This window comes from Harpegnathos saltator, unplaced genomic scaffold (genome assembly GCF_003227715.2).
Source record: "Harpegnathos saltator strain DR-91 unplaced genomic scaffold, Hsal_v8.6 scaffold86, whole genome shotgun sequence".
Lineage (NCBI taxonomy): Eukaryota > Metazoa > Arthropoda > Insecta > Hymenoptera > Formicidae > Harpegnathos > Harpegnathos saltator.
The window spans coordinates 1478486-1506455 of NW_020230713.1; the positions used below are offsets into that span (position 1 = coordinate 1478486).

At 46.2% G+C, this 27970-nt stretch overlaps 1 protein-coding gene across 3 annotated transcripts in view; it reads right to left on the bottom strand.

Moving 5' to 3' along the window:
* Positions 1-27970, bottom strand: part of LOC105186913 (frequenin-1) — a 44469-nt gene that overhangs the window by 6416 nt on the left and 10083 nt on the right. For all 3 annotated transcript variants that reach the window (XM_011147426.3, XM_025307419.1, XM_025307420.1), the window contains exons 3-5: positions 788-812; positions 475-523; positions 128-217 (exon numbers count right to left, since the gene is read on the bottom strand). In XM_011147426.3, coding sequence (XP_011145728.1) covers positions 128-217; positions 475-523; positions 788-812 — 164 coding nt within the window. The remainder of the gene's footprint in view (positions 1-127; positions 218-474; positions 524-787; positions 813-27970) is intronic.

The window sequence follows — 27970 nt, forward strand, 5'->3', positions numbered from 1 at the left end:
GGCTGAGAGCGTTTGCGTGACACGTCTTGCACGCGAACGTCTTGCATGGCGAACGCGAGCTTAAACGAACGTGAGGGTTCGTGGAAAGCCGCGACGTGTATGTACACACGATGTGGCCGAAACTCACGGCGTTCTCGTCGAAGACCCTGAAGACGAGGGAGGCGAACTTTGACGGGTCACCCTGGGGGAAGAACTGCTTGTAGATCTTTATGAAGCCCTGAAAACACGCGAGTGCGCCGTGCAGCTTTTTCTTTGTTATTGATTTGGGCCGACTAACCCTTCTCTCCTCCGCGTTGTCTCCTTACATGTCTCACTGACATTTCGCGTCGAGTAAAATACATTCACTCGACAATTCATAACATGAGACTCTGATAGCTTTTATATCTTTTTGTTTTTCTGTTTTTATTCTTACAGTACGACGGGAGGAGAAAATGATTAATATGAATAGAGTTTATTCGTGAGAGTATCGCATACCTGTTCCGTCAACAGTCCGTCAGGGCAGTCTTTCAGGAATCCTTTGTGCCTAAGTAATAAAGTGACTGCATTGTATTTCACGTTGTCGAAAATCACGAATTTTTCGCTCTATCTTAATAACCTTTTTTTTTTTACATTTTGATTTATCGCAAGATGGAATCGATACAGCTTCTGTATCTGTCTCTCTGTCTTTCTCTCATAACAAATTACATTCTGACATTAACGAGATCTTTAATCATCTTGTCGAAATTTCTACAAGTTCGCGCGCCTCATTACCTAGCACGTCGCCTCATTACCTCGAAGTTGGGCTTACCATTGACGGATCTCTTTCTCAGTAACTGAAACAGAAATAAAAGGAACATTTGGAGAGGCTGCATTAATTGTCGGCTGTACGGCGACGGACAACAAGGTCGGGTCATTCCACGCATGAAAAGTGCTCGGTAAGAAAAAGCGTGCACGTGGGCATAAGGAGTCAGGAGGGGTTGCGGGAGAGCAACGGGGGAGAGAATTATTGTCCTCCGGTGCTCGCCAGGTCGTATCAACTGCCGTGTGATTTACCGCGCGACGGATTTTCTCAGTAAATATAGTACGGAGGTACGTGTCATTGAAAAACTCGATTGTCCCGCGACAGCGATCAAATTTTTATACGGCGTCGCGGGTGTAGACCGGATCGTTTTTCGTTGCGTCAGCCGAAGGATATTTGTATAAAGTGCGATATGTTACGTGTTCTCTTCCGCGTTTACTCGTAAACAGAGAGTAGATACGCGAATTGCGACTGGCGCGGCGTGATGGATTAAAAACAGAAAAAGAAAAAGAGGAGGAAGAATAGAAAATAAAAAAAAAGAAAGAACGAAACTCGCCGCAATGCAGGCGATATGCTACTCGCACGGTCAATTGGACTAATTCGATCGATGGAAGAGGAACGGCTAACTGATATCGCGTTGTGAAAGAGGCAATCGATATTGTTTGTGCTTGTTTCTACCGGGAGAGAGAGAGAGAGAGAGAGAGAGAGAGAGAGAGAGAGAGAGAAAGAGAGACAGATGGGGAAGGGACAAAGGAGGAGAGGGAGAGAAAAAGACGAGAGTTTGTCGGAATAACGAAAGTTTCCCCTCGAATCTTTGTATTTAAGCGAACGGATTACCCGTTCCCGTCATTCTTTATAGCTACGGGCGTACGAAAGGATTGGAAGGAATAGGGAAGAAGAAGAGAAGAAACGCGGTCGGCGATTATGCGTTCCGTCGGTTCGTTGGTTAATCTTCCGGTCCAGCAGAAAAGTACCAACATTTGTCAGAGCGCACTCGCCTCTCTCTCTCTCTCTCTCTCTCTCTCTCTCTCTCTCTCTCTCTCTCTCTCTCTCCTCCTCTTTCCCTCTCTCTTGATATGAGGCGACGAAAAATATCGGAACGATTCGACACACTGAAATTACGGTGCGTGGGTCAAATGGGTCCTTTCGTTATTTCCGAAGTAACCTCCGTGATTGCGCGCCTGAAATGGCATTCCACTTTTTCCCGACAAAAGGTTTTATCGATACTGCCATTTAATTGATAACCGGACGGTGCGGCGGCCTATCATTCAAAAGGATATGTAGGTAAGAGAAAAAGAAAAAAGAGGGAAGCACTTTGCTGTCCTACGTCAGTTAAAGCGAATGTGTTATAATAGGTGTTATAGTGTTACAGTGTGTTATAGCAGGTAAGTGTAGATAAGGACGAAGGGCGAAGGTGAGCTCGGTAGAACTATAGGGAATATGAAGAGTTTTGTGGTCTATATGGTAATCCTGCGTCGCCTCGAGTTGACATTAGCTTTTGTAAACAATGCAGATGCAGCGCGAGCTGCTCTCTCTCTCTCTCTCTCTTCGTCCTGCGGAGGAAGCGCTAAACCGCGAACGGAAATCGTACGCTCCGTTTACCAGGCGGGAAATCAAACGCGATAATTTCTCAACTTTCCTCCGCTTGTCACTAGCGTCGGCAAAGATATTCGAAAACTTTCTTAACGTCACCGCTATCGCCGAACATATCGCGGGACATATCAGCGTGTCACTACTGCGAGTATTCTCGTTTCACACGATTGAAAGCGAAATTGCCCGCGCGATTAGATAACGTACCGGTTACGGTCTCGGTAGATCGAGTCGAGTATCGAGAGGCGCGATTAAACGGGACGGTTACTCCGCGAATCTCGCAAGCGACGCTAGCAGGCTGATCGTTACTTCTCGAAGCTGCGCCCTCGGTGGATGGTTGGGCGCGGACTCGATGCGGGTGGCTTTGAAATATTGCTATAACTATGTAAATGAGATCTCTTGGTACGAGGAAGAGGGGGAGGGATATTATCGACGGTCGCGTCTAATCCTTCCGCGGTTTCACGACGGTACGTACGACGAGAAGAAAAAAAGGAGGGAAAAGCGCAGAGAAAAGCTTGTTGAAACTCGAATTATTAATGCACATCACGCCGGCTACAGTGCATATCGCGACAAATCTCGTTATACGTTGTTTCACTTTTGACTTTTCGCGGCGGCATCTCGCCCGCCGATCGATCGATCCACGCCCGCCGGTTATCCGTCGTGAGCACGCATTTCTGCGTGAAGCGTATCACGCAGGGATATCAGTTTCGTGATCAATCTCGAGCATAATCAAGCGCTACTTGGCGAACAACTCCGCTGACATGCGTCCTTCGTTAGATGTGTTCTCGCGCCGTCCGCGGAATGTTGCGGGGTGACGCGGGGCTAACGACGAGTCACGCGAGGACGCTTGATTCGTTGTTTTCGTCAGTGGAAATAAAAAAGTTTTACGCCAGCCTCGTTTCTTTTTTTTTTTTTTTTTTGTATTTTCATACGATTGATTCGCCACGGAGATTCGCGGCGATGCACGTTTCCCGCTTTTCGTGTCTCGTTTAATTATTAACGCACACCACGTCGCCATCGGTGCTAGCGATCGGCGATATGACGACACGTGGATATTGTTTCGCGTGACAGTCCGAATTTGACGAGTAATTTCCGCAAAACACGAAACTGTGTGTCGCGCTGATTGCAAAACTTATGCCGCACGAGACATATTATGCGGCTGCGCGTTCGCGCGAGCGTCGACTCCTCTGACTTTCGCGCCGATATACTAGAGTGCTATAATTGATTCGACGCCGTGGATGCTTAATTGGCCGTAACTGCTCCTCTGCTACTCGATTTAGGGCTTACGCCGACTAAATTGCACCCTTCTTCTTCATCGTACACCCCTCCTCCCTTCTCTCGTTCAACCGACCCACGCCCCCTGCTTTCCCCGTACCGCCGTTAAGTCTCTCGATACCTTCACCGGCTGCGGCGGTGAAGTTTTTTACGCTCTCAGCTCGTGCGTGCAGCTGATAGAGGGAGCGAGAGAGAGAGAGAGAGAGAGAGAGAGAGGGAAGGAGAGAGAATGCGTCTCTCTAAATAATAATCCGGTTTATCGCGTTAATTCGAATAAATGCGCTCGGGTGCAGATAAGCCGCGCCAACGAGACCGCGATGGCGTCCCTCTCGTCCCTTGTGCGCACTGTTTAAATATGAAATTATTTCACCGCAATACGGATGCGCACGTATATATATTCGCATATTTAATCGTTGCGATGAAACAGGTCGTTTTGAGGATCAATCGCAATAGAGAATGCGCAATGAAGGACTTATGCGCAAGAAGAATGCACACACGTCGCGTATAATATTCAATATATTTTTTCGCTGTCATCACTTGTGCGCGTCGCGTTCTGCATAGCAACGATTGAGTCGCACGTTGAACAATTCGAATTTCCACGAATTTCGTGCGTAATGCTCCTGTATTTTTTGGACGTAAAGGTGAGAGAGAAAAAAGTGATCACAGCAAGGACAGGAAAGACGCGAAATGGTCGACAGAGGAAGAGTCTCGGCGCTCCGCGCCGCTCGGTCGGAAAATGACGGGAAAATAACCTGACGCGCTTTAGCTCGCTCGTCGAGCTTCGTCGAGTCTTCCAGTTAAAATGATTATTCGGCCTCTGGATCGCGCCGTGATGCTTGTGGACAGTGGATTTTTGCCAGGTTCTTCGACATGTTTGTCTCTCCTTCAAACGATGCGGCCGCTTTCGCGCGTCACTCCGCTTGTAAAGACTCGCTCGTCTCCGTCCAAGCGGTAATAATCTCGGCAGCTACTTTCCTCAAGCGCATCCTCTGTCGTTGGGAGAGCACGAGTTTTTCTAATCTGCGGCTCAATGATGCCCGCAAGAGAGACACACGACGGAAGAGCGTCGAGGAACGTCGCGCCTCGATGTGGAGGAGACGACGACAAGCTGGCGGCGTCTCGGAAATTCAGCGATATTGCTATCACTGCCTCTGTCACCATACTAAAGTAATCTCTGCTTATTTCTCGGCGGTTAGATTGGCCCCTTTTTCCCAAGCTCATCGTCTCGCTCACCCTTCGTCGCGACGATAACGTCGAGTCTATCGAATCAATCAACGCGCGCGCGAACCTTCTCTCGTTTTCGCGTCGCGTCGCGTCGCGTCGCGTCGCGTCGCGTCGCATTGTACTTCCACACGTAGCGCGTTTTCCATTTGCGATTTACTTCGGGAGACGCGCGTGTGAACGAAACGACCAAGACATTCCATCCGCGTTCCTTCCGGGATGGCTTTTCCGAGTCAAAATTCTGGTTTTCCATTAACCCTACAAATTCCGTTGCATTTGGAGAATATTGCACAGGCTATTATGCTATCTTGATGAAATAAATGGCTGCTTCATGACTATTTTCTTCCTGTTGAATTGTCCTCAAATAAAGATCAAAATTATTTAATATTCGATTTCACACATTTCAATATTCCATCTGCATTTAATCTCTATTCTCAGTTTCCATTACAGCAATAAATTAATTATACAATTTACTGAAAATTAATTATACAATTTACTGAATTGCGGATGGAATACGCGAGATGAGCAAATATTAAATAATCTAACAAAAATTAATGGACGAAATGGATAAAAGGAGCAGCGTCATTTTATATTCTCATAATCCCTCTTTCCTATTTCTTTTCTTTTCTTAGCATTGGAAGTTTCAACGGAATTCGAAACTTTTAAGAGAGCTTATAAGAGAGAAGCTGTAAAGACAAAGATAATAGTTGGGTGTCCAATAATACAGTTTACCAATGGAGATTTAATTTCGATTCCGTACAGTAACGAGACTAAACAGAAAGCAAGAAAAAAAGGCGTTGGCGAATATCGATAGGACCAAACTCGTTCACAGTTATAAATTATTTAGAGTCTTTAATTAACAACATAATTAATTACGAATTTGTATTCATGAGCTGTTATTTAACTGTTTGGACTAATATTTCCTGCATGAAATTCCATACCAGGATAGAATAATAGCTGGTACAATATTATATTCTTCATTATGTGCTTAAACCTCTCGTCTGAAAGCTTCTCATTGGTTCTTCAAGTTTGATGGGACTTGTAAAAATGAGTTAACGTAGAACTAAAATTTCGACTCGGGTCTTAATCGGATATTAACGGATACCTCGACAACTCATAGCGGAGCCGATGGATTTTTAGAGGTGACATAAACAGGTGTGTAAACGCACAGTATTGCACGGGCTGCGTCTAACCCAGTAGCGAGACCCAAAGCTGTGTTTAATCGCGTGCCGTAAGTGCGGCGCGCGAGTCTTGAATTAATTCCGTGGAGCTCGGTTTCACTCGCGCTCCGCTCCGTTATTCAAATTCGCCGAGGGAATACTCGCGGGCGTGCCAAACGACTGTCGAGCCGCAGGATGCGTTTATCAAAAATGACTGCGTTAATATGGTACTTCTATTTTATGGCGGCGGGCACACGTTTCTACGATATCGCGTAATCTCGCGGGACTACGTGCGCATCGCCTCGTGTTCTTTTTTTAGCTCGGGCAGACAATTGTATTTTATCTTCAATATTTTTATTACATCGAAATCGCATACGCTTTGGAAAATATGACTGAAAATGTAGTCTCGATCCGCAAGAGGTGTGAATCGTGTCGAATGGTCGTTAAATTTAACCAATATTTAGTTTCATTCGCACTGCATTCTGCTAAGTAATTTATAGCATCATCTACGCTAAACTATGTTTATAAGTATATAAACATAGTTATGCGCTTGTAGCGTTGAGCGTTAATGTGAACAAGGGATTAGATCGAGCTACCAAAGTTTTGCAATAAACCGTGTGCGAGTGGAATTTCCGAAAATATCGCAGTTTCGCGAACATTGCACGTGTGTCCCTTCACTCACGTAGCGAGATAGAAAAACGTCCCGTGTATAAAAATAGCGTTCGTGGAACGGCGTTATCTCGGGCCAGATTAGTTCGTCGAGTTTCGGGATCCATTTTATCATGCGTGTAGTGGTAGTGGCGGTAGTATCGCTACATAAGAGAGAGAGAGAGAGAGAGAGAGAGAGAGAGAGAGAGAGAGAGAGAGCGAAGGCAGAGAGGGAAATCTAGGTAGGAGTGCGCCTTTTCAAATAGTTGCTCCGAAAACTCATCTCGATATATACCGACTCTTTATCCCGCGAGAACCTAATCCCTGCTTATTTTCCTGACGGAGGCGAAGAATCCTCGTCGCCAACTCATTGCCGGGTTGCGATCGATCGCGACCGATCCTTTCAAAGCAAGATATACCCCCACTTGCCCCTCTCCCTCTTCGTCCCTCTACGTATAACGCTCCACGAGGAAGCGCTCTGGCTCGTCGCCGATCTCGGGCAGGGAGTGGGAATGGTTTTTTATTAGCCGATCGTTCGTTCGGTTGGATAATAACGCGAAGAGGAAAAATCCGTTGGAAATTTGCGAAAAAATAGCCGATCCGATGGCGATCGTTTTTCACGATCCCGTCCTCCTCTCCGCGATTGATGTAGAATAATGTAGGTAGGGGTACTCTCCTCTCCCTTTCGACCCCGACCCAATTGTCTCCGGAGTATTTTTCGCAAGCCATGCCATTCTTTACGAGCGGAAGTGGCGGCGAGGAAACAAGAGGAGCAAAAAGCCCCTCTGCCGGGGGAGAATCGTTCCGATGGGAAAAATTCCGATCGAACCGGGAGAATTGTTTCCACGAGTTAAGCGGGATTACGAATTGATCACCAGCCCGGCAAATTATCCATCCATCTGTCTCTCTCTCTCCCTCTCGCTTTCCCTTTCTCTCTGTCGGCTTGTAAACTCGCGCTGTCAATCGCAGCGGAAAGAAACGCTCTCGCAACGAGTGTTGCGACCGTGAAGTAGGAGGGATGGCTGATGATGGGGGAGGGATGGTGGGAGAAATGGAGCGAGAGGGCGCGATACGATTCGGGGCAGCCGCACTCGCGCGTCATTACTCGCGAATTTCCGCGACGCACGCCGTCCGATGTGGATAACTTGGCGCGATTAAAGAACGGCGCGGCGAGAGTACGAAGAGGATGTTGGCGGGTTTGATAGAAATGGCCCGAAAATAGGGGACAGCCGGCGGCAGAGCCAGCGTTCGAGGATAATTGCGCAACTTTTTAGCCGCCTACCGACCGCCTGTGCCGCTTGACGCGTTTTCTCGCGATAATCGCTCGTAAAAGTCGCCGAGGCTCGTAAAAGTCGCCCGCGCTCCTCCCCGAGCGTTGCTCGACGATCAACGAACCTCCCAGAGCCAGCCGGGGCCGTCGGCCCCGGTCCGTTAATTAAAATAGCTTTTGAAAACTTCATCGCGCCCGCGACGACATGGAAATGGGAAAACTCTTCGAGCGGTGCCAACGACTGCCGACGTCGCAGCCGGGCCATCGCCGTCTATCGGCTGGCGTTGCTTCTCTTATGGCTGGATTTTGCTCCGATCTTTCTCAAATTCTCGTTAACCCCGGCGCGGGGCCGATCGCGCGCGCACGTGCGATAGATGTAATTTACACCCCGAAGACTCGCAATCGATAAACCATTACTCCCGTTCCGTGCAGACTCCGATCGGACTTATTAACGAGTTTTGTTTTTCAGTTAATTAAATCGGGAATCATCGGGAGAATTTTTTTTGCGGGGCACGATGTGAAAGTTCGTTAAGAGAACTGCGAGTCGCGCACGGGATGTGGCGGTAATCGTATTTCGTACGACATACCTCCCCGTAAGTGATGGAGACGAAAGCGAATTTTTCGTGCGCGGTCTCTCGTATGTAACAATAACAATTCACGAACGGGTTGCGAAACACGCGGCGGTTAGCCGCATGTCGGCGAGAAATCGCGTGCTTGTTCGATGATCAACATACATCAGAACGGCCGACATTTACGCAATATTCTTTCTTTGTTGTCTCATTATCCCTTTTCTCGATGGACGAATTTCTCCTCTATTCGAATTTCGAGTTGTTGACGAGTTACAGGTTTATTCTGTTTGCCCGCATAATTTATATTCTATATTTTAATTTTTTCTATTTAATATCCAGTTAAATTTTACGATACTCATATTCAATGTTTCAATGTTTGTTCCCTATACGATATAAGACATGAAGTATATATTTTAATAAAACAAATGTCAAAATTTATAATATTGCAAATTTATGTTATTAATATTATAAATTTGCAATATTATAGATTTCAAAATTGGATTGGTTAAAACATATAAATCATATCTTGTATCATATAGATAAAATAACGTTGATCATATTAAATAGAAAAAATTAAAATATAGAAGCGGATTTTGAAATTTTCCTGGAATGAAAAATATAATAAGCTTCTTTGAAAATATAGAAATCTTCTTTAGAGATATATTCATGATTCAAAAGTCGCTGTTTATCGAGTAAATCACTAGATACATAAATAACAACTAGATACATAAATAACAATTTTACAATTATTATGATTAAAAAGTTACAGGAGGAGATTAAAAAACTAAAAGAAATGATTGCACAATTGTAATCAACGTCTCGTTCAGAGCTACTGCCGCAGCCACCAAGACCTGAACGAGATGTTGATTGCAATTGTGCAATCATTTCTTTTAGTCTTTTAATTTCTTCCTGTAACTTTTTATTTGCAATTAACAAAATATATAATATACAATAACATCATAATACTGAATATCGAACAAAGATAGAATGACTTCTATGTCAATATATCTTTTGCTGGAAATATATCACAGCTAGTCGCGATTCAGTGGTCAAGTCTGCTGATTAATCCCGCTATTATTTTATCCGCAAAAGATATATCGATACAGAACTCTTCTGTCTGTTCAATATTCAATATTTCTATAAAAAACTACCCCTGTTGGCTGAGTGTCGTGAAGCGCATTTATCTATGTACTAACGTAACGTATGCACTTTAAAGGACTCAGAGCCAATAGAGGTAGTTTTTTATAGCAATACTATGATATTGTACACTATGATACGCAATGATGCGCAATAAATAGTTGAAACGCGATTTTTTATATACACACTTTTCGCGCGTTATCAACTGCAAGCTACCATCTACTAGTACCATCTTGTGTTGGAAATTGGAAAAGGACAACTCCGACGACGACGACGACGACGACGACGTTTCTTATTTAATTAAAAATTTTCACATTGAAATTATGCATCGTAATATCTCTAAGAGATACGTAGAGCAAAAATAAAAATACTTTCATTATATAATTCAACCCCAAGCTATCGATTAAGCCTAATGTGAAATCAACCCATTCAGCCGTCATTGAGATCCGATATCGACGAGACTTCCCAACTAGACGCGTCGCGTAGATATATAATCTTGATAAAATAAATAAATACACGTTCCGTCTCGCCGTTGCTGCGCGTGAACTTGGCGACTGTGTCTCCTGATCGAATGACAGAGAACATTCGAAAAGGCAGCATTTTTCATAGTTCGCAAATTATACGTACAGCGCGCGTCATTTGAACATTTATTTCGAGCGATGGATTCTCCACAAATTTCTCAAATGAAAACGACGACGAATGGTTTCCCTCCATCGGGAGCGATTGACGCGGATTCGCACGGGCTGAAAAGGCGTGAGACGTGAGATCTTAGATTCCGAAGCGAAATGTGTCTCTGTTGATAGAGACGGAATATATCTCTTGCTCTCGATAGAAAAATCCTCTCTCGCACTCTAGTGGAGCGTGATGGAGAGATGGCGCGCGACGTGCGGTATGTTAAAGGGACACAGTGCGCCCGGGATACGTCGCCTTGGTCGCCTGGCATCGTAATACGTCTGGCGCGCGATACGTAAGCTCCTTCCTCCGTGGAGATATACAACGCCTGGTTGCGCGTAAATGCCGCCTGTCGTGGCTGCATCGTCCCGTATATACAAGTAGTATTTTGTTTGCACGCACGCGAGAACGCGAACGATTGCGCAAACACGGCAACAGCCGTCGACGACGCGGCGCGGCGCGACGCGGCATGGCGTGGCGTGGCGTGGCGCGGCGGCCAACCTCGCGAGAATTTCGGGACATTGCGCGTGTGCGCGCACACACGCGAGTACGAACGTAATTTGTACAGACAGTTGTTAATGTTTACAAGCTGGCGGGTGCACCTCGCCCGTAATTAGGCCAGTCAGCGTGGAGTAAGAGAGATAATTACAAGTTTCTCGTCTTGCCAGGCATCTCGCACATGCGAGAAGGTGCGTGCAGCTTTCGCGGCGTAAGTGCAAATTGGACGTTAATTGATCGTCCCTCGTTGCCGATCTAAACGGCCTTGCGAAGCGTGTCGCGACGGAAACGTTATAACCAAACGTGGGCAATCCAATATTCTCGCGTTGTGTCGCGCCACGCCACAAGCCCTCTTCGGCCGGTGCTAATGTAATTCCCATTCATTAACGCTAGAAGGGCTAGAGAGTTCGTGACTGTTGCCACGAGTCCAGCGCAATTTTATCCCCACGAGAACAACAACCGATCCTCCCGGGGGGGGAGGGAAGGAGGGATTTTGACGTGTACTCCCCCCCCGTATCTCCCCTCGTTGCATCGCCGCCAATGTCGGCGCTACTACCCGCGACGATCAGTCCGTCCGTCGTGTTGCAGCTTAAACGAGAGGGGAATAGAGAGACTGGTGGTGACCAGAGGGAACAGGAGTGAGAGAGTCTCTCTTCGTTTCCGGCGGAATTCAATTTCCACGTGGTCGTTATCGAGGTCCACTTCCGCCTCGCTATGCAGATTGCCGATCCGTCGGTGCGTCGCAGCCTCCTGTCGTCGCGCTATCATCGGCATCGACGATTTACGACGCTTATCCGACGCACGTGCAGGCGTAACGCCCTCGCAATTTGCGACGATAACTGGCGCGACGCCGTACCGTGACTAAGACGACGACGATGACGGTGAGGGTGAGAGCGAGGACGCGGCGGCGGCTTTGGCGGCGGCGGCGGCAAGACGGAGAATCGCCACGGGGAGGGTGAAATCTCGTTCCTTATTATAGCGAGCGACGTCGATGCGGCCGATGGGACGCTGGCTTTTAATGCTTCGTTATCTCGTTCGAGCTAAGAGACGCTCGTAAATGCAACGAGCCGCGCTCTCCACGTGAAGAGTGTGCTCTATCGCTCGGAGTTTTACCCGGAGGAGTATGATGAACGCATATCGCTGCACGCGATGTTCCCCTCGGCACGCGCTGTCCCTCCCGTTGTCTTAAATTTACACTTGAATCTCGTCGGAGGAAGGTGGCGCGAAAATAACGCTGTAAAACTAAAACAATTATCGATCGGGGCTGAATTTTCGTGCGTGCCGAGCCGCCTCTCGAGCGCTCGTGTCGAATCGCGCTTTGCATCCCGACACGAAATATTTATTTTGACGAGTGTAATCGTTTTATCGTCGGCTGAGAGACGGGACATATTGCGGCCGTCGATCAATTCGCGAGCGAACGAGCGAATTTCGCGCGAAACGGATTTCGCGATTGCCTACATTTGGGACAACCGGCCGGCATTTTAATAGAATGCTCAAATTAACGGCGCTGTAGTAACGGCTGTGTAACGCGAGTCCGCCAAAACCATCGCGTCTCGATGCACCGCGAGAATGCAGTTACCGATTCGTACGTTCTATTTACGCGGCTGTCCCCTCCGATGCGAGTACACACGCATGAACTCACGCACAAGTGCCTACGCGCGCACGTATGTTGCAATCGCGTAATACAATTGGAACAGTATCTCGTCAGATTGATAAAAGCGTATCGCGTCGGAGTCCCGATGACTTTTGCGTTTGCGTTGGCAATTTTGCCGCACAATAAAGTCAGCGGCCGATGATCTTTATTACATAATAACATTCCGTGGCTCACTCTTTCTCTCTCTCTCTCTCTCTCTCTCTCTCTCTCTCTCTCTCTCTCTCTCTCTCTCTCTCTCTCTCTCTCTCTCTCTCTCTCTCTCTCTCTCTCTCTCTCTCTCTCTCTCTCTCTCTCTCTCTCTCTCTCTGGAGCGCACACTCTTGCATGCGCGATAGTCAAATGAAATTTGCAGACCCGTCGCGCGCGATGTGGTCCGTATCGGATGTCGTTGTTTTATTAAGCGCAGACGACTGGTGTAATAAGAAAGATTAAAAGTTGTATACTGCGCGGACTACGCATCGATTCTGTGGATTTTTCATTCGTTCATAGCGCCACGACGTCGCGAGCTTGCGCGACTCAAGTTCTCTCTCCCATCTTCCGATCTTACCGGGATGAAAGCGCGTCGAATGGAGTTTCTCGATGACTTTTACGCGCTACAATTCTTCTCTCTCATATCGACGGATTCGCCGAGTACATTTCGCCCGAGTTTTGTTGTCCAGGGGACAATGCTAGCGCTCAGCGAATAATTCGTGCATACAAATAATTATCAGTTAGACATAGTGGCGCGTTTAATTAACGATAATAATCGGAACCGCCCGCACAAAGGGCCATTTGCGTCACTTGGGAATTGCGCGCACGTCGAATGCGGAATCCCTTCCCTAATATACTAATTCCTTTATTGACACTCTCGACACATACACAGACGATACAGCGAACACGAGCTTGCGCGAGATCCCTTTGATAAATCGTCGATCTCCGTCCTCGTCTTCTTTCCCTCTCCTCCCTCTCTCTCTCTCTCTCTCTATACATATATGTATATGTGTGTGTGTGTGTGTGTGTGTGTGTGTGTGTTGGTCATACATGTCAGTGTTAGTCTCGCGCGTTACCTATCTTACCACCCGTCTACTTCCTATCCTCTCGCAAGTCCAATTACGGAGGTACACACATATACGCTATACGTGCGCGTACACACGCACACATACGCATACGTCGCTTCGGCAGACGATAGAAACGTGGATTTCACGCGGTTTACTCTCCCCTGTATAGCCAGCGTCGCCATTGTTGAAGCGTGACAAGACAGTAGAACACGTCGCGCATCCCCCGCGAAAAGCGTCACGAAAACAGACGTCGAGACGGTTTTTAATCCTCCTTCGTGGCGGCAGCGAGTCAGGCATCGCGACCTCAATTGGATTCGCCCGACCTATATTCTCGCTGGAAGATTTATTAGAAAATTCCTATTTCTATTACAGACCGATAAAACGGTGTGCGCGTAACACCGATCGAATATTTCGCTCGACGAAATCGACGAAAATCGCTTTCCGTCGAGATCGACGCGCGTGCGATTGTCCAGTTCAAAGAAATCAGCGTAATGTGTTTATTTTTTTGCAGAGTCGCGCGAGTAAACACGCGTTGTCAAATCCATGGGAAACTTCGGGAATCTTCCCCTTCCCCACGGATTCCTCGGAAAATCATCCTTGGGAGGTTGAGTCGTACGCGACTTGTTGACATTCGGCTCGCAACATTAGGTTCGCTCGGATCGGCGGGTTCCGCGTGAATGTCCGAATACGGATCTTTTGCTCACGTCCACGCGAGATCAAATCCGCGACGACGAATCAATATCGGGAGTGCCGAGTGCAAAGTGTCGGTCGATTATTACCGCATTAATTAACACGCGTGATCATGAGTGACCGTTACGTTCGTTATCGTCCCTTTGTTTTTTTCTTTCGCGCGTGAATAACTGCAACGCGTCGGGAGTGCCGAGAAAGTAGTCGGGCGATTACAATATCGTATTAATCGTATTAATCGTATTAATCTTCTTTTGTAACTTTTGCGTGAGTGCGCGAGTGCACGAGTGAATATCTTCAAGAGACAAAGTTGGCTGTCAAATCGACGTCCATCGGCAGCGCTGAGAGGACGTCCGTCGCAGTCAAGGCTGCGGTGCGGTGCTGCCCGACTGGTAAACGAGTTGACTTATTTATCGTAATTTTGCTAATTGCTTGCACGTTTGTTTTAATATCGTCGTCGTTATCATTTATGCGGTAACACGATAATGAAGGATTATTTACCGGCTCGTTCGCGATGTTGTAATCGCAATTTGCTCGTCGTTTCTTCATTCGCGACGCGCACCGGGGTATTTGTGTTTGCGGCAAATGTTAATAATACGCAATCTGTTTGTTTCAGGATGATCCGGTGGCGCAGCGACAGGTCAGTGGAATTTGATTCCAAATCTAGCGAGTCCAAATGTGCAGACACATTTGTCAATGTGACAAAGAGAATATTATTTGACGAAAACACACGTATGTATGTGATACGTGCGAAACAAACGCGTATCTCGCGAATTTAAAATAATGTTTAAATTACGATGACGCGTCGCCGCGTCATGTAGATTGAATATTTTGACGCGGACAAGGGAAAAAAAGCGAAAAAACATTTACAGTTTGCAGCGGCGAAATTTTAGGCTCTCGTGTTGTAATGTTTACAAACGATCTTGTGTCGTTGTAGCGCGCGATTCAACAAAAGCTCCATCATTCACGTGTTCTCGTTGAACTGAACGAGAAATGATATAATTTATTCCTGATGTCATCGAGCTTTCGTTTTTCTCTTTTCTTTTTTTTTCTTCTTTTTCTTTCTTTTTCCTTTTTTTTTTTTTTTTTGACGACATGGGCGATCACGTTTGAAAACGCTCGCGTGAGTGTTCCAAATATTTTCTCTCCTACAATATCCGCGCGTATTTCCTCTTATAAAGTTCCTGATACGTTACACAAATATATACGTTGGCCATCGAAATAAATTCTGCCGCTACGGCGGCGGCGGCGACGACGACGACGGTTCCTTTGCGTTCGCCTTCGTTCGCGTAAATCCATCTTCGAAAAATCTATTTAAGGGGAGATCCTGGTGTAGAGGACCGGGAAAATCGATTTTTTTTCGCTGAATCGCTATAATATCGCAATAGTTTTCGATCTGTAGAATGTACTCTTAGAGCCCTATTTGAAGTGTTATTTGTCTTTTGGAGCACATTTTGCGTGCTCCAAAAGGGCGCGCAGCAGCCCGCGCCTAGCGGAGCGCCCGGTGCGGCCGCACTAGTCTTTTGTGCCGATATCCTTTGCTCAGCGGGCCCATTGACAATAAACAGCAGATATTTCTAAAGCGTTTGGGTAAGTAATCTTATACCTGCTCGGAGAAATAATTATAAAAATAATTAAATAGTTGAGTCACCGCTTTTATTACTGCAAGCTTACTTCAACGAAGGCTACTATGCAGTTCTGAAGATTATGGAAATATCAAAATTTGATATCAAAATTGGACCGACATCCGTTATGGTCGGTTGAATTCGTTTTGGTCGATTAATTGCTATTTTCGAGCCAATCGAGCATCTTTAGTGCTACTTCCTTGGGCTGCGACGCTCTTGTCATTTCGTGCGGCCGGCTATCAGCGAACGTTTTGCATGTCGATCCAATTTTGATATCTTTGATATCAGGGTTCCCATAATCTTCAAAACTGCATAGTAGCCTTCGTTGAAGATGCTTGCGGTAATAAAAGATCTCAAAAAAAAAATTGCTAAAAATACCCTTATTTTTAAGCTTTTACACCAGGATCCCCCTTAAGGGGAATAGGAGAGAGAACATACAGTAGCGAGAATAATAGTCATAAATTTGCGAAAATATATACTGCGAGTTCGCATTCGTTCTATTACACTGTCTATCCGCATCCCCCCTATCTCCATCTTCCGTTCTCGCGATAAAGATGAGAATCGTGTTTGTGCGGTCATGAAAGGGCGTGGTAGGAGAATTCTAAGAAGAAATAAAGAGGTAGCCTAGATATAGAGGGGAAAGTGGAGAGAAAGAGAGAAAAAATGAGCGAGCTATAGAGAGAGAAGATAGTCTTGTGCTTCCTCTTTAGCCTCCCCATTTGTATTCTATTCTCTTTGAATAAAGAGCTATCGTTTTTCACTCTTGTCGTTTTCTCTCTCCTTCTCTCTTTCTTCCCTCTTCTCGCGCCTGACGTATCCGCCGCCGTTGTCGGACGCATCGCGTCTTCTGACTTTTTTACTACTGAAATCATTGAGGATGTGCAGTAACGGGCAGGGCGGAGATGTGCAGGCGCGTACACGCCAACGAGATACGCTCGAACAACCGGAAGAAAATATTCCACACGCAATCCGCTGGTATTTCGAGGCAAAGTAAATACGTCCGCGTTCATATCGTCGCGGTTAGAAACGCGAAATCGATTCTCGCATCTCGAGACAAATTTGCCGTGACATAGAGACGTTTCGTTCTCTAACAGGTGATCCTTGCGAATTCGCTTTTATCGGACTTTTCTCGTTCCGGTAGCTTTCTTGTCCGATGGCAACCGCATCTCTCAGATTTATTATACAGATTACAAAAGAAATCGACAGTACAGAGAGTTATCGCTCTCCGCCTCGGTAAAGTAACGACATTATTGTCCCATTGAAACGCTTCGCAGGTACATTCACGCGGTCGGCTAAAAGCTCGAGATTGAACCTCTTCGGCTGGTAACGGGGTTAACGCGTCGAAAATAGCGGATTTTATTTCCGACATCGCGGAACGGTGCTCGTTAAAGTCGGCGACATTTGAAATGCACCAAACGTGCTCGGGCGAGTTTCAGCAAAAAAATATGCCCGCTCCCGCGGTGGCGAGGGCGCGTGTTTCCGTGCTTTTCGAGTAGATAAAAGATGGAGGAAAGACTACAGCGTCATGAATCCTCTCCGTCCATGCTCCCTCGCGGTCCGTATTCCCGCCAGGTGCATTGCGCCTTTATGCGCCCGCAACGCGAGACCGGGATCAGCTCGCAGACCGAACGTGATCGGCATCGCTTCGCGAGCGAGCGCTCGCGCACGAAAGATATTACGTGACATTACTCGACGTGTGCGTCGCGCCCCGCTGCGGTAGCCATGAAATTTTACGGCCAGCAAAAGCTACTTTCGTGTCTGCGCAGACGAGCGTCGGCAGACTAATCAACGATTCGATTTCGACGGTCTCATTTATTATTCCTGTCGACGAGGGCGCGGGCGCGAGAAATTTTCAAGGTCGCCCGACTTTCCGATAGCCGCCCGAGTTCGAGAGACGACCAGCTTATTCGAACCCGAAAGCTCGAGTGAAGCTTCTCTCTTCTGCGCATCCGATTATCTCCGGATTCCTCGCGTGCAGGTGTGCGACTCTTTTGGGACATTCTCGGGAGGCTTCTTCTGAAGATAAAAGCAACCAAGCTATATCGTCTGTGGATATTACGTCGTTACGAGAGCGTTTCAGCCTTCTTCTCTTTTTTCTTTCTTTCTTTCTTTCTTTCTTTCTTTCTTTCTTCCTTTAACACAGCGGCATAAAATTCAATATACAGCAGCGGTCGATCGCTTGCTTAATGGATCAAACCGGCTCGACATCTCGCGCGAGTGTAATATTGAGGCCAGGATTTTTCGGTACGCTTGAAGGCGGATATTTAATTAACGGTATCGAGCGATTCTATGTAAAGCCACGGTAATGTCTCTCGCGTTATAAAAGGAAACCGCTTTTGCCAAAGTTCGATTAAAGTCGAACGCCCGGAGCCGTTCTTTGAGCGCAATTCTTCCCTTTGGACTCGCCTGAAATACACTCGTTCCACTCGTTCGCGTTCATTAATCGAATTTCCATCGAATCGACCGAGCGACGCTCGGACCAACTTTTTCTTCGCGGATCGAGCACTTTGATCTCATTAGACTCGTTGAAAGCTCATCCCCTCCACCGGTCTCTTTCTTCAAGAAGATGATAGATATTCTTCCGTACGTTTCGTTATATCCCTCATCGCGTGTCCATGTAAATGCGTATGCAAATGCGGCGGTATTTCTTTCTTTCTCTCGCTTCCTCCCTCTCTCTCTCTCTCTCTCTCTCTCTCTCTCTCTCTCTCTGTTTCTCCCGCTACGTAGCGCAAGCCACACCGAGGACGGAGAACGAGCGGTTCGTGCGAAAAATTTTTACAATCTGCTCCGGATCTTAATCGCCTTGTTTTCCTCGGCGAGTCCTGATGCTATTTTTTCGCATCGAATATCTCTTTGCATTACCGGGGGGGATCCCTCTCGTTCTCCCTCTACTTATGACCTACGGGAAAATTATGTATTCGGTCGAATCGAGTCTCCCGACATTCATCACCGGACAATTTCCTGGTACCCGATAAATATTTCGCGAGTACGTCAAAGATATTTCCGATATCGTCAAAGTCCGAATAAAAAAATATCCACTTTCGGCGCGATGGGGAAACGATACGACATCCCGATAAGATTGCGTAACTATTTCGGAGTCACCAGTGCAGTGGTTTACACAGGTTTGCAAAATTTCCAAAACTTTATGCGTTTTGGAATTAAGAGGCTATTTCCTGCGTAATTTTGACCGCTCAGTACGAATCCGGCTTTAGAATTTCTCTATCATGTCAGGTTTTCGGGTTAATTAGGTTTGAATAGCCCAAAGATGCCGATTTTGACTATATTCAACCGATTATTGCTGACAAAGTAATTTTTTCTCAACAAATTCGCTCACGGCATCTTAATGTACTATTCATCCTCTTTAAAATGACAGTAACATTTCCTAGAAAATTTTCACCATGTGAACAATGATGTTTAGTTGGTATATAGTATTATAAAAATAACTTCTAAAGAATCCTATCTTTGTGCTTTCATTTTTTCTCACTGTGTACTATAAAATACTATATTTTTTTCATTTTGCTGCTTTTAATTTCTTATAGTTTTAATAATAATAAATTTATCAATTCAAGTCATGCTAGAGAAATAGATTGTCACATAATGTCTATAATATCTATAATGTGCTTTGAATCTCATATAGACTTCAATATCAATAAATTTCAGTATCTCCATAAAAAATAATCGTAAAATAAAAAATCTTATATGATTTTAAAGAGGAAGAATAGTACATTAAAATGCCGTTAGCGACTTTGTTGAGAAAAAATTACTTTGTTAACAATAATCGGTTGAATATAGTAAAAATCGGCATTTTTTGACTGTTTAAACCTAATTATCTAAAAAATCTGACGTGATAGGGAAATTCTAAGGCCGGATTCGTATTCAGCGGATAAAATTACGTAAGAAATGATCTTTGAAATCCAAAATACAAAACCATGCAGAATTGTGTTATTGGCGCGATATTATTGATACCGTTGATGAGATCCGGCTGTGTGGGCGCGCACGGTTCCTGTTACAATCAAATGGCAGCGCAGAATACCGTGCTGTAAAGCGTACAGAGGCGCATGCAAAAATGCACCAGAAGATCCGCTGCGAATCCAATTACCTTTCTTCTGGCACAGCTTTATTCGCTATAACTTAGCAGAAATACAACGATATTTCCGTTCGGTTTAATAAAAGTCTCTTAAGCACACATAGCAAATCGTAAATCTCTTTTATGTATTTCGATGTACGTATATAGAACGTGGTCCTCGTGTACAGCGGCGACGGCGTACGGTGCTTTAAAATGCTTCCCCCCTTTTCTCTCTCTCTCTCTCGCGCGCGCGCCTCTCTGCTCCGATCCATGCAATCATAGATAGAAACAAAATGTAATGTACGAATCCGTATAGTTTCGTGCACAATGTATACATGCAAAGAGAGAGAGAGAGAGAGAGAGAGAGAGAGAGAAAATGTATATGTGTGTATTCGTGTTGCTCAATTGAAATATCCGTCCGCGCATAGTTTCTCCACATGAAAAAAGCAATCACGGCCTTTTTACAACACCATCGTCGGGGGAGAGGAAGTTCCGATATTCCGCTCGCTCTCTCGTTCGCGTTCCATCATCTCCCTCTCCCCCGTTTTTTTCCACGATACAATTTCGAGCAATTAATTTCGCCGCGAACGCACTCGCTATCACGTTGCACAACGCGTCATTAACGGGACCATTGACGATATCAGCGCGACGCCCGACACACGCGCTACCATGCTTTATATGGAAGGGCCCGTGGGATTATAGTGACCCATAAATTTCCCTCTTTCCCGCTCGAACAAAGGGCGGATTCTCGGGCATATCCGGTCCCTGCGTCAGCCGTGCGCGTATCTATCGTTGTCCTAGATTCTAGTTTCGAACAGCGTTTCGGGATTGTAACGAGATTACGAGGCCCCGAAAATTAACATGAGATGGCATTTTGCGCGAAGTTGATCGTGCCGCAGTTGAACGTCGACGTTACATCTCCTCGTCTAGTTTCACATCGATGTCACATCGTGTCGCGCGCTTTACGCCAATCGGCCCGTCGAAGAATGCGGAAAGCGGTGATTACTCGTAGTCAATTAGCGCTCGTTTAGCGGATCGCGCGTTAATACGCCGGCTGTGCCTGCCGATTTCGTTCAGTCTGTTCGTCCATTCGTTCCGCTGGCTTATTCGCCGTTATTCACGCGGATATTCAATTTTCTCGGGGATAATTGCCATCAGCGCGTCCCCTCCGCCCCTCGACTACTCTGTATCTTCTCGGATGAACGGAGCCATAACTGATCGGATGGGATTTCGTGTCTCCTCCTCGTCAGCCGACCCGGGCAGGGTAAATGTGACCCGCAGGACTCGTTCCGTGGAATAACTGACGTGTAAATAACGTGCGTGCAAGAGTTTGCACTTTCCGCCTCGGCTGTTGTATCCGGCAAATTAAATTAAGGCCATGACGCGCACGCGCGCTCGTCCCTGCGTTGCCGAAAAATTTAGGATAAGTGCATTTCGAGATAGGACGGCTGGCCGCTCTTTTCGCTCTAAAGAATATACGCGACGGCGATATATGGGGCTGCTCCATAAAGGATGCTTTACGCTTTTACGACCAATGTTCGTTATCCTTCTACTGTGAAAGTGGAATAGCGATGCGCGAGCTAGAGAACGTACGGCGGCGATTCTTCGCCGCGTCGAATGAGATCTCCTTTTCCCTTCTTCATCCTCTTCTTCTTTCCCTTAACTCTTTGCACCATGATTTAAATTGTGCCAAATCGCAGGTCGCAGAACTTAAATCGCAGACACAGAAAATTGATCAAAACACATAAAAATTGAACACGAAAAATTGAAAGTCTCACTTGTGTTTCCTATGTTTGGCTCGCAAAACATACGATGAATCTTACCCGTTCTCTCTATATTTAGCCCAATATACGTATCACGATTCGTCTTTCTTATGTTTGGCCCGAATTCCTTACCACAAGTCTCACACGGATATTGTAGGGGCGAAGGGGTTAATCTAATTCTCCAAGGGCGGTTCCATTCAGTTTTGTCAATTTAGCTATTTAATCGCGCTTCCTCTCCCGCGCGAGGTTTCCGTTGTACCGCTTTCGAACGGATAACGTATACCGTAGAACGTATAACGAACCGCGTGGAATCTATATAAATTCGACGGTTTTGCATATTTAAACAAGCTCTCCGAGCTTCCGATTTAATATTAGTCGCCCGCGCAACGTATCGACGTATAAAGCCTTTCAATTCCCCCGTACGTACGCCCGCGAGCGAGCGGCTGCGCGGCCGTTGGACGTAACAAAAGAGGTGAAAAAGAAACGACTTTGGATATACGCAACGCGAAACGCAATCGAGCGCAAGCGACCGCATTAACTAGCGATTGAAATGGAGCCGTAAGCTAATCCAACCGATGATGCGGTCGCTCAGCCAACAACGCGATATTCCGAAGTGTGGTGAAGGTCTCGAATTCCACGGGGCCGGGGGTTGGGCCCTGGGCTCCGGAGGGGCTGGGAATACAGTCGTACCCGGGTATCAGGTAAAACGCGCCGCAAACGCGAGAGTCGCGACAAGACGGCGGCCCGTGCGCGCGCGCGATGGCCGGTCATCCGCGCGCGCGGTAATCGTCGACGTCAAGTTCGCACACGTATGCACCGCGCGGTGTGCGCGACGAGTGGAAAAGCATCGCATGCATCGATCGTGTAGCCTGACAAACGATCCACTGGATGGTCGGCCGCTGGGCTGAGAGGGAGTGTAGGCGGTGGGTAGTTGGAAAACATCGCAATAATGAATAATAACCGAGAACGTAGGGCACTCGCCGCCGCGTCCACAAAGGACGGAAAAAGGAGGCTTTTTGCTTCGCAACCTCTTGGCTTATCTCGATCGTCGTTTTCTGTGCGGTGTCGCATCGCGTCGCGTCGCGTCGCGTCGCGTCGCGTCGCGTCGCGTCGCGTCGCAAGACTTGGCAACGCGACGGTAGGACGAATCCGCTCGCGGCGCGGGGGTGACGGCTTGAAAGACGTAGCCGCAGGGAAAAATAGCCAGCGGCGGTTTCCATTACCCCGAGGAGGGCAGAAGGATGCGCGGGCTTTTAGCGCGCGACGGCGGCCGCGAAGCCGCGCGTCGCGTCGACGGACTCGAGAGTGAAGCTGCGCACTATCACGCCCCGCTGACTTCCGCGAGACACTCGTTTGATTTTTCCGTCCTCGTGTCCTGTTCCGCGCCGAATGAAACTGCAGCGTTCCACAAAAAGTAGCCCGCGTCTTCGCGATTGCAAATCGCGACGGAGCGCGCACGTGGAAATCGCCCGTGAAATAGACCTCTCCGATTGTAATTCCCACAGGAGGCAGGCAGAAGCATGTGACGCGCAGGGAATTTCAAGGGATGATTCATGTGTCCCCGTCGTTGCTCGGTTGGAGCTCTCGACGTTGGTGTTACTTCTTGCCGGGTGGAACACGGTGAACGCGCGAGAAATGTAAAGGTAATGCGGGGATGTTAAGGGCGGAGGGGCAGGAGGAGAGGCGAGCGTAAGTATCGGCCGTAAAAAAGCGTCCGCGAATTTATTATTCTTCTTGACTTTGTAATACGCGACGTAAAGATGAAATATCCAATATGTAAACGCAGCTGGGGTGGCGCAATAGAAGCGGCGGGAAGAATTCACAACGTGAGGGAAGATATGTCCGGAGACTATAACGATAAAAGTCCGGGGAGCTGTCGCTCTCCTCGGACGGAGACGCCGGGTATTTTCAATTCCCGTCCGACGCCGAAATACGCGACTCGCGTTGTGCATGAGGGAGCGGCTCGTTCTCGGAGACGGCTCGTATCGTTTTAAATGCTCGTAAATAAAGCTATAAACGCCTCCGCGTTTGCGGTATGGCTAGTAGAGAAGAGCTAGCCGCCAGGAGAGAAGGAGGAGGAATAGGGGGTAAGTTTGTTGTAACCGATCGTTCTTCGGTGATGTCGTGCTTTTGGAGAGAGAGAGAGAGAGAGAGAGAGAGAGAGAGAGAGAGAGAGAAGAGAAGAGATCGCTTTCGTGAGAGACGGGGGACGATGGTCCTATCCGTATTTGAGGACGTTGCGCGATAAGACCGGGTCGTTGCGAGTTATTCGTAGCGTCGGAAACCGGGGAAATGGCGCGAAAACTTCCTTCGTCGACGCGTGCGAGCGTGCGTAAATCGGTAAAGAGTACGGGGAGAGGAGGTGACGTATAGATCAGGGGCACTCGAGATAAAGCGAGGAGAGGGAGGGGGAGGAAAGTATACAAGGCAAACTCTCAAATCAGATAAATTAATAAGCCGGCGAGATAACGGCGCACGAATCACGCGAACCGCTGCACGAACGAATGCCGAAGCTCGGGACGCCCTCGTAATCGCTGGTAACGCAACGTGCCGAGTCGCGAAACATTGTTTCGCCGGACTGCCTATTGATTTTCGCGGGCCGATTAAATGGAAGTTTCCTGAGCGCGTGGATAGGCGGATGGACGGGCGAATAGACGGAGTTACACCGGCCTTACGAGAAAGGCCGCAACGACATGGTGAGCGTTTGTCGCTGGACATGTAGTAGCCTTCTCTATGCTTTTTTCTTCCTTTGTTCATTAATATCACCTATGTCAAGACTTTTTTTTTTTTTTTTCTTTTTGCGTGACTGGTTGCGTTTCTTTCTGCTGCGCTTGTACGATGCCCCGATAGGATTATCCCGGAGTATAATAAGCTAGTTATCCGAGTGAATTTCTGTTTATTTCATTTAAATGAGACGCTTTTTACTTTGAGGATTGTTTCATGTATAAATATAATCGCTAAAATCCTGGTAATCTTAAACAAATGAACACGCCAGTATTCAATCCTTTGTTATTTTGTACTTTTTGTGGATAATTATCGTGAACTACTTTTCGCGGTGTTCAGCAGCAATGTTCCACGCAATGTAACGTAACGTCACGGGATATTCGTGACTGAATACTCGCAGAAAGATTAATCTTAATCAGTCACCGGGAATGACTTTGTGAATGAGTAAAATGTTCCTTATCTGTCATTCCTTATCTGGATTTTGATCACCGATTGCTTTCTCAACCATCGTACGAATATTTCGCAATATTTTTCACATTTCAATCACTTTCCCAGAGAAGGAGACACGATTGAACGATAACTTAAAACCGATTTATGTTGTGGTGTTTTTTTATATCGAACATACCGCGAGGGAAAACTGGTCGCTGGTAATTATGTTGAGGGAAATTGCATGTCCGAACTAAGAACGATGAAGTTTGTTGTCCGACATTTGAAATTCCACGGTGCGGCAGTGACTTGAGTTATCAAAAGCGAATTTCGTTATAACGCGCTACGTAGCATATTCCTGCCTTACGTATCTGGGCGATAATTAACAGCCATTTCGAATGGCTTTTTCACGAGTGTGGTATTAGCGAAATCACCTCTTTTATTGCTCGGGATTATGCTGTGCTTAATCGAAAAATCGAATGAGATTTTCGCGGACGAACGAACGTGCGGGCTTGTTTATGCGATGTAGCGGCTTATCCTCCGCTCTCGCGAAAATGTTACGCTAAGCGAGAACATGAAAAAATATATGTCACGGAGGTTTTCATTTCTCTACGTGCGACACGTATCTCCCTGTGTGTTGTGAGATATTTTATCTCCCAAAAAAAAAAGAAGCAGATTACACAAAAGCAATCGACTCAGACCGAATATTATATATCAATCATCATGCACATTGTTATACGATGTGCATGATGATTGATACCATAAAAGTAATGCATATGACGGTCGATATATGCAATAATACATACACACGCGCGCACGCATAGTGATTAGTGATATAATAATAATTGACGGTAAGTGGGATTGCTTTGAGTGTAGACTGCGATTAATTCGGTTTACTGTACATTAAAACTCGGAGGAATCTGATTACTCGATAATTAGCCTCGCGACCGGCATTAGCGTTAAAGTGCTACTTCTTTATCGCTACTGATGTAATATCATTTCATTGCGCTGTATAACGTGTGATACGGGATCAGAGCGAAAATCAGATTGCCGTCGTGAGCCTATATTAAATTATTCGTCGCAATTTCGCCGAGTCACACACACACACACACACACACACACACACACACACACACACATGCGCCGATAAGGTGAAGTATATATCCGAATTAACGAGACGTGTATGTAACGTTGCTTACGACACCATGCAATTTGTTACATCGGCTGATTTAATACGTCGAGTATAATTTGTCGCGTCCAGCGTTGCGTTTAATGGGCGTGCGTTTTATTCGAGCGCGCTACAACGCGACGGTGAGCTGGCTCTGCAAGTAAATGCGATCACGCTAAATATAATAATCGCGGGCGAGGATGCATTTACGTCGCAATTAGATATTCTCCCATTTGTGTCAAGGATGCCTTGCTAATTTGAATTTTATCAAAGGTACATGCGTGCCGCCTTCAAACATCGTTAATACGTGCAGGCGAGCGCGCCATGTAGGACCGCGCGCGGTATCTACAATATTCGCGACATGACGGCCGAGCGCTCCCCCCCCCCCCCCCGCCGTAATTAATACTTACTGATCGTTAATTGCTCGCAACAATTGCAACGGCGGCGAAACGCGGCTCTCACACTCTCGCTCGCTCACCCGAGCAAAAGTTCGGGGAGAATAATATTGCCGACCGTAGCTGAATTTACGCCCCGAAAGGACGACGCTGATCGGACGCGCTAAAGATGCAGCCGTGCGTGAAATTCCTCATGACCGGCTCCTATTAACGAGGTTGTAATCCGTAATAGCTTGTAATTCCATAGTTATTATTCTCATAACGCCCGCGCGACCTTCCCCAGCGCGTGCCCGGTAGGGTCCAGCTGGCAAATTCGCGCCAGTAATTTGCCGGGCCTATAGACGCGCGCACGTTATCGCATTAAACCGCGCTTAAACGCGTCCGCTTGACGCGTACGCGTGTCACCGTCACCGCGGAGACGTCACATCGACATCGATAGCATAAGCAATTTAAGCGCCATGTTTACGTTCGGATATCTATCGTGCCAATCCATTCGTGACGATTTGCATCACGAGTATCGTATGCTCTTATTTCGCGCCCTTCTATTTTTTGTCTTTTCTGCATCGTGTTTTTCCATTCTCAAATCGCCATTTCCTATTTGACTTTTTATAAATATCACATCTGTATTAAACATTAGACTTTAGGTATATATATACAGGGTGTTCCATTTGCACTTTCGCATTAAAAAATCTCGAAAACTATTATTATCTCGAAAGATATTAAAAAAAACTAAAACATATTTTCCATGATTTCGAAGGGGAAAGAGAATGACATTATCAGTTTTTTATTTGGAGGGCATTTTCAAAGTCGGTTGAAGGTCAACTTAATTTTTTTAAATTGAAAGCCCAATTTTTTATTATATCTTCTTTTTCTACCAATTAATTTCAACAACTTTTGTCTGAAACATTTTTTTATTTACCTAATATTTTTTTAAATATTTAAGGAAAACTTGGTAACTTTTTCAACATTTAACTTACGATATCTCGTTAACTATTCGTCGAAGGAAAAAAATAGTATTAGACTTTATTACTTTATTTACTATCGAGAATACATTAATATAACAGTGCCTTAACTTTTGTTAACTTATCGACCTTTGGAAATTTCAAAATTATTAAATTGTATATGTATTAATATATTAATTATTGATATATTAATTGCAGTTATTATAGATTGATTAAATTGAAATTATCGAAATTATAGAATTATAAAATGAAATTATAGAACAATAATTTAGTTTCAAGGAAACTCTAACATTTACCAAGCACGCTAGTCTTCTCCAATTATTTCCATCATGTTTGGATATAACGCGATATGACACATCAAGCTGTCAAAATGATAGATTAGTCGAATAATCATATCAGAATGTATACGCATATCCAGTTTTTTCCCTCTGTCTGCCTCTTTTTAACATTTTATGAGGGTATTCAGCGAAAGAGAATAGATCGACGAAAATCGATTCTGCCCTGGGCTTTCTACCCGTTTGCACCGCTCATCGTAATCAACGACGCCCCATTGTCGAGTCGCTCTCTAATCTGAGATTAAATTTCGTACGACGACAACAGCGAGGACGACGGGGTCAGCGCCACCGTGTTCGCTATGCTATACTT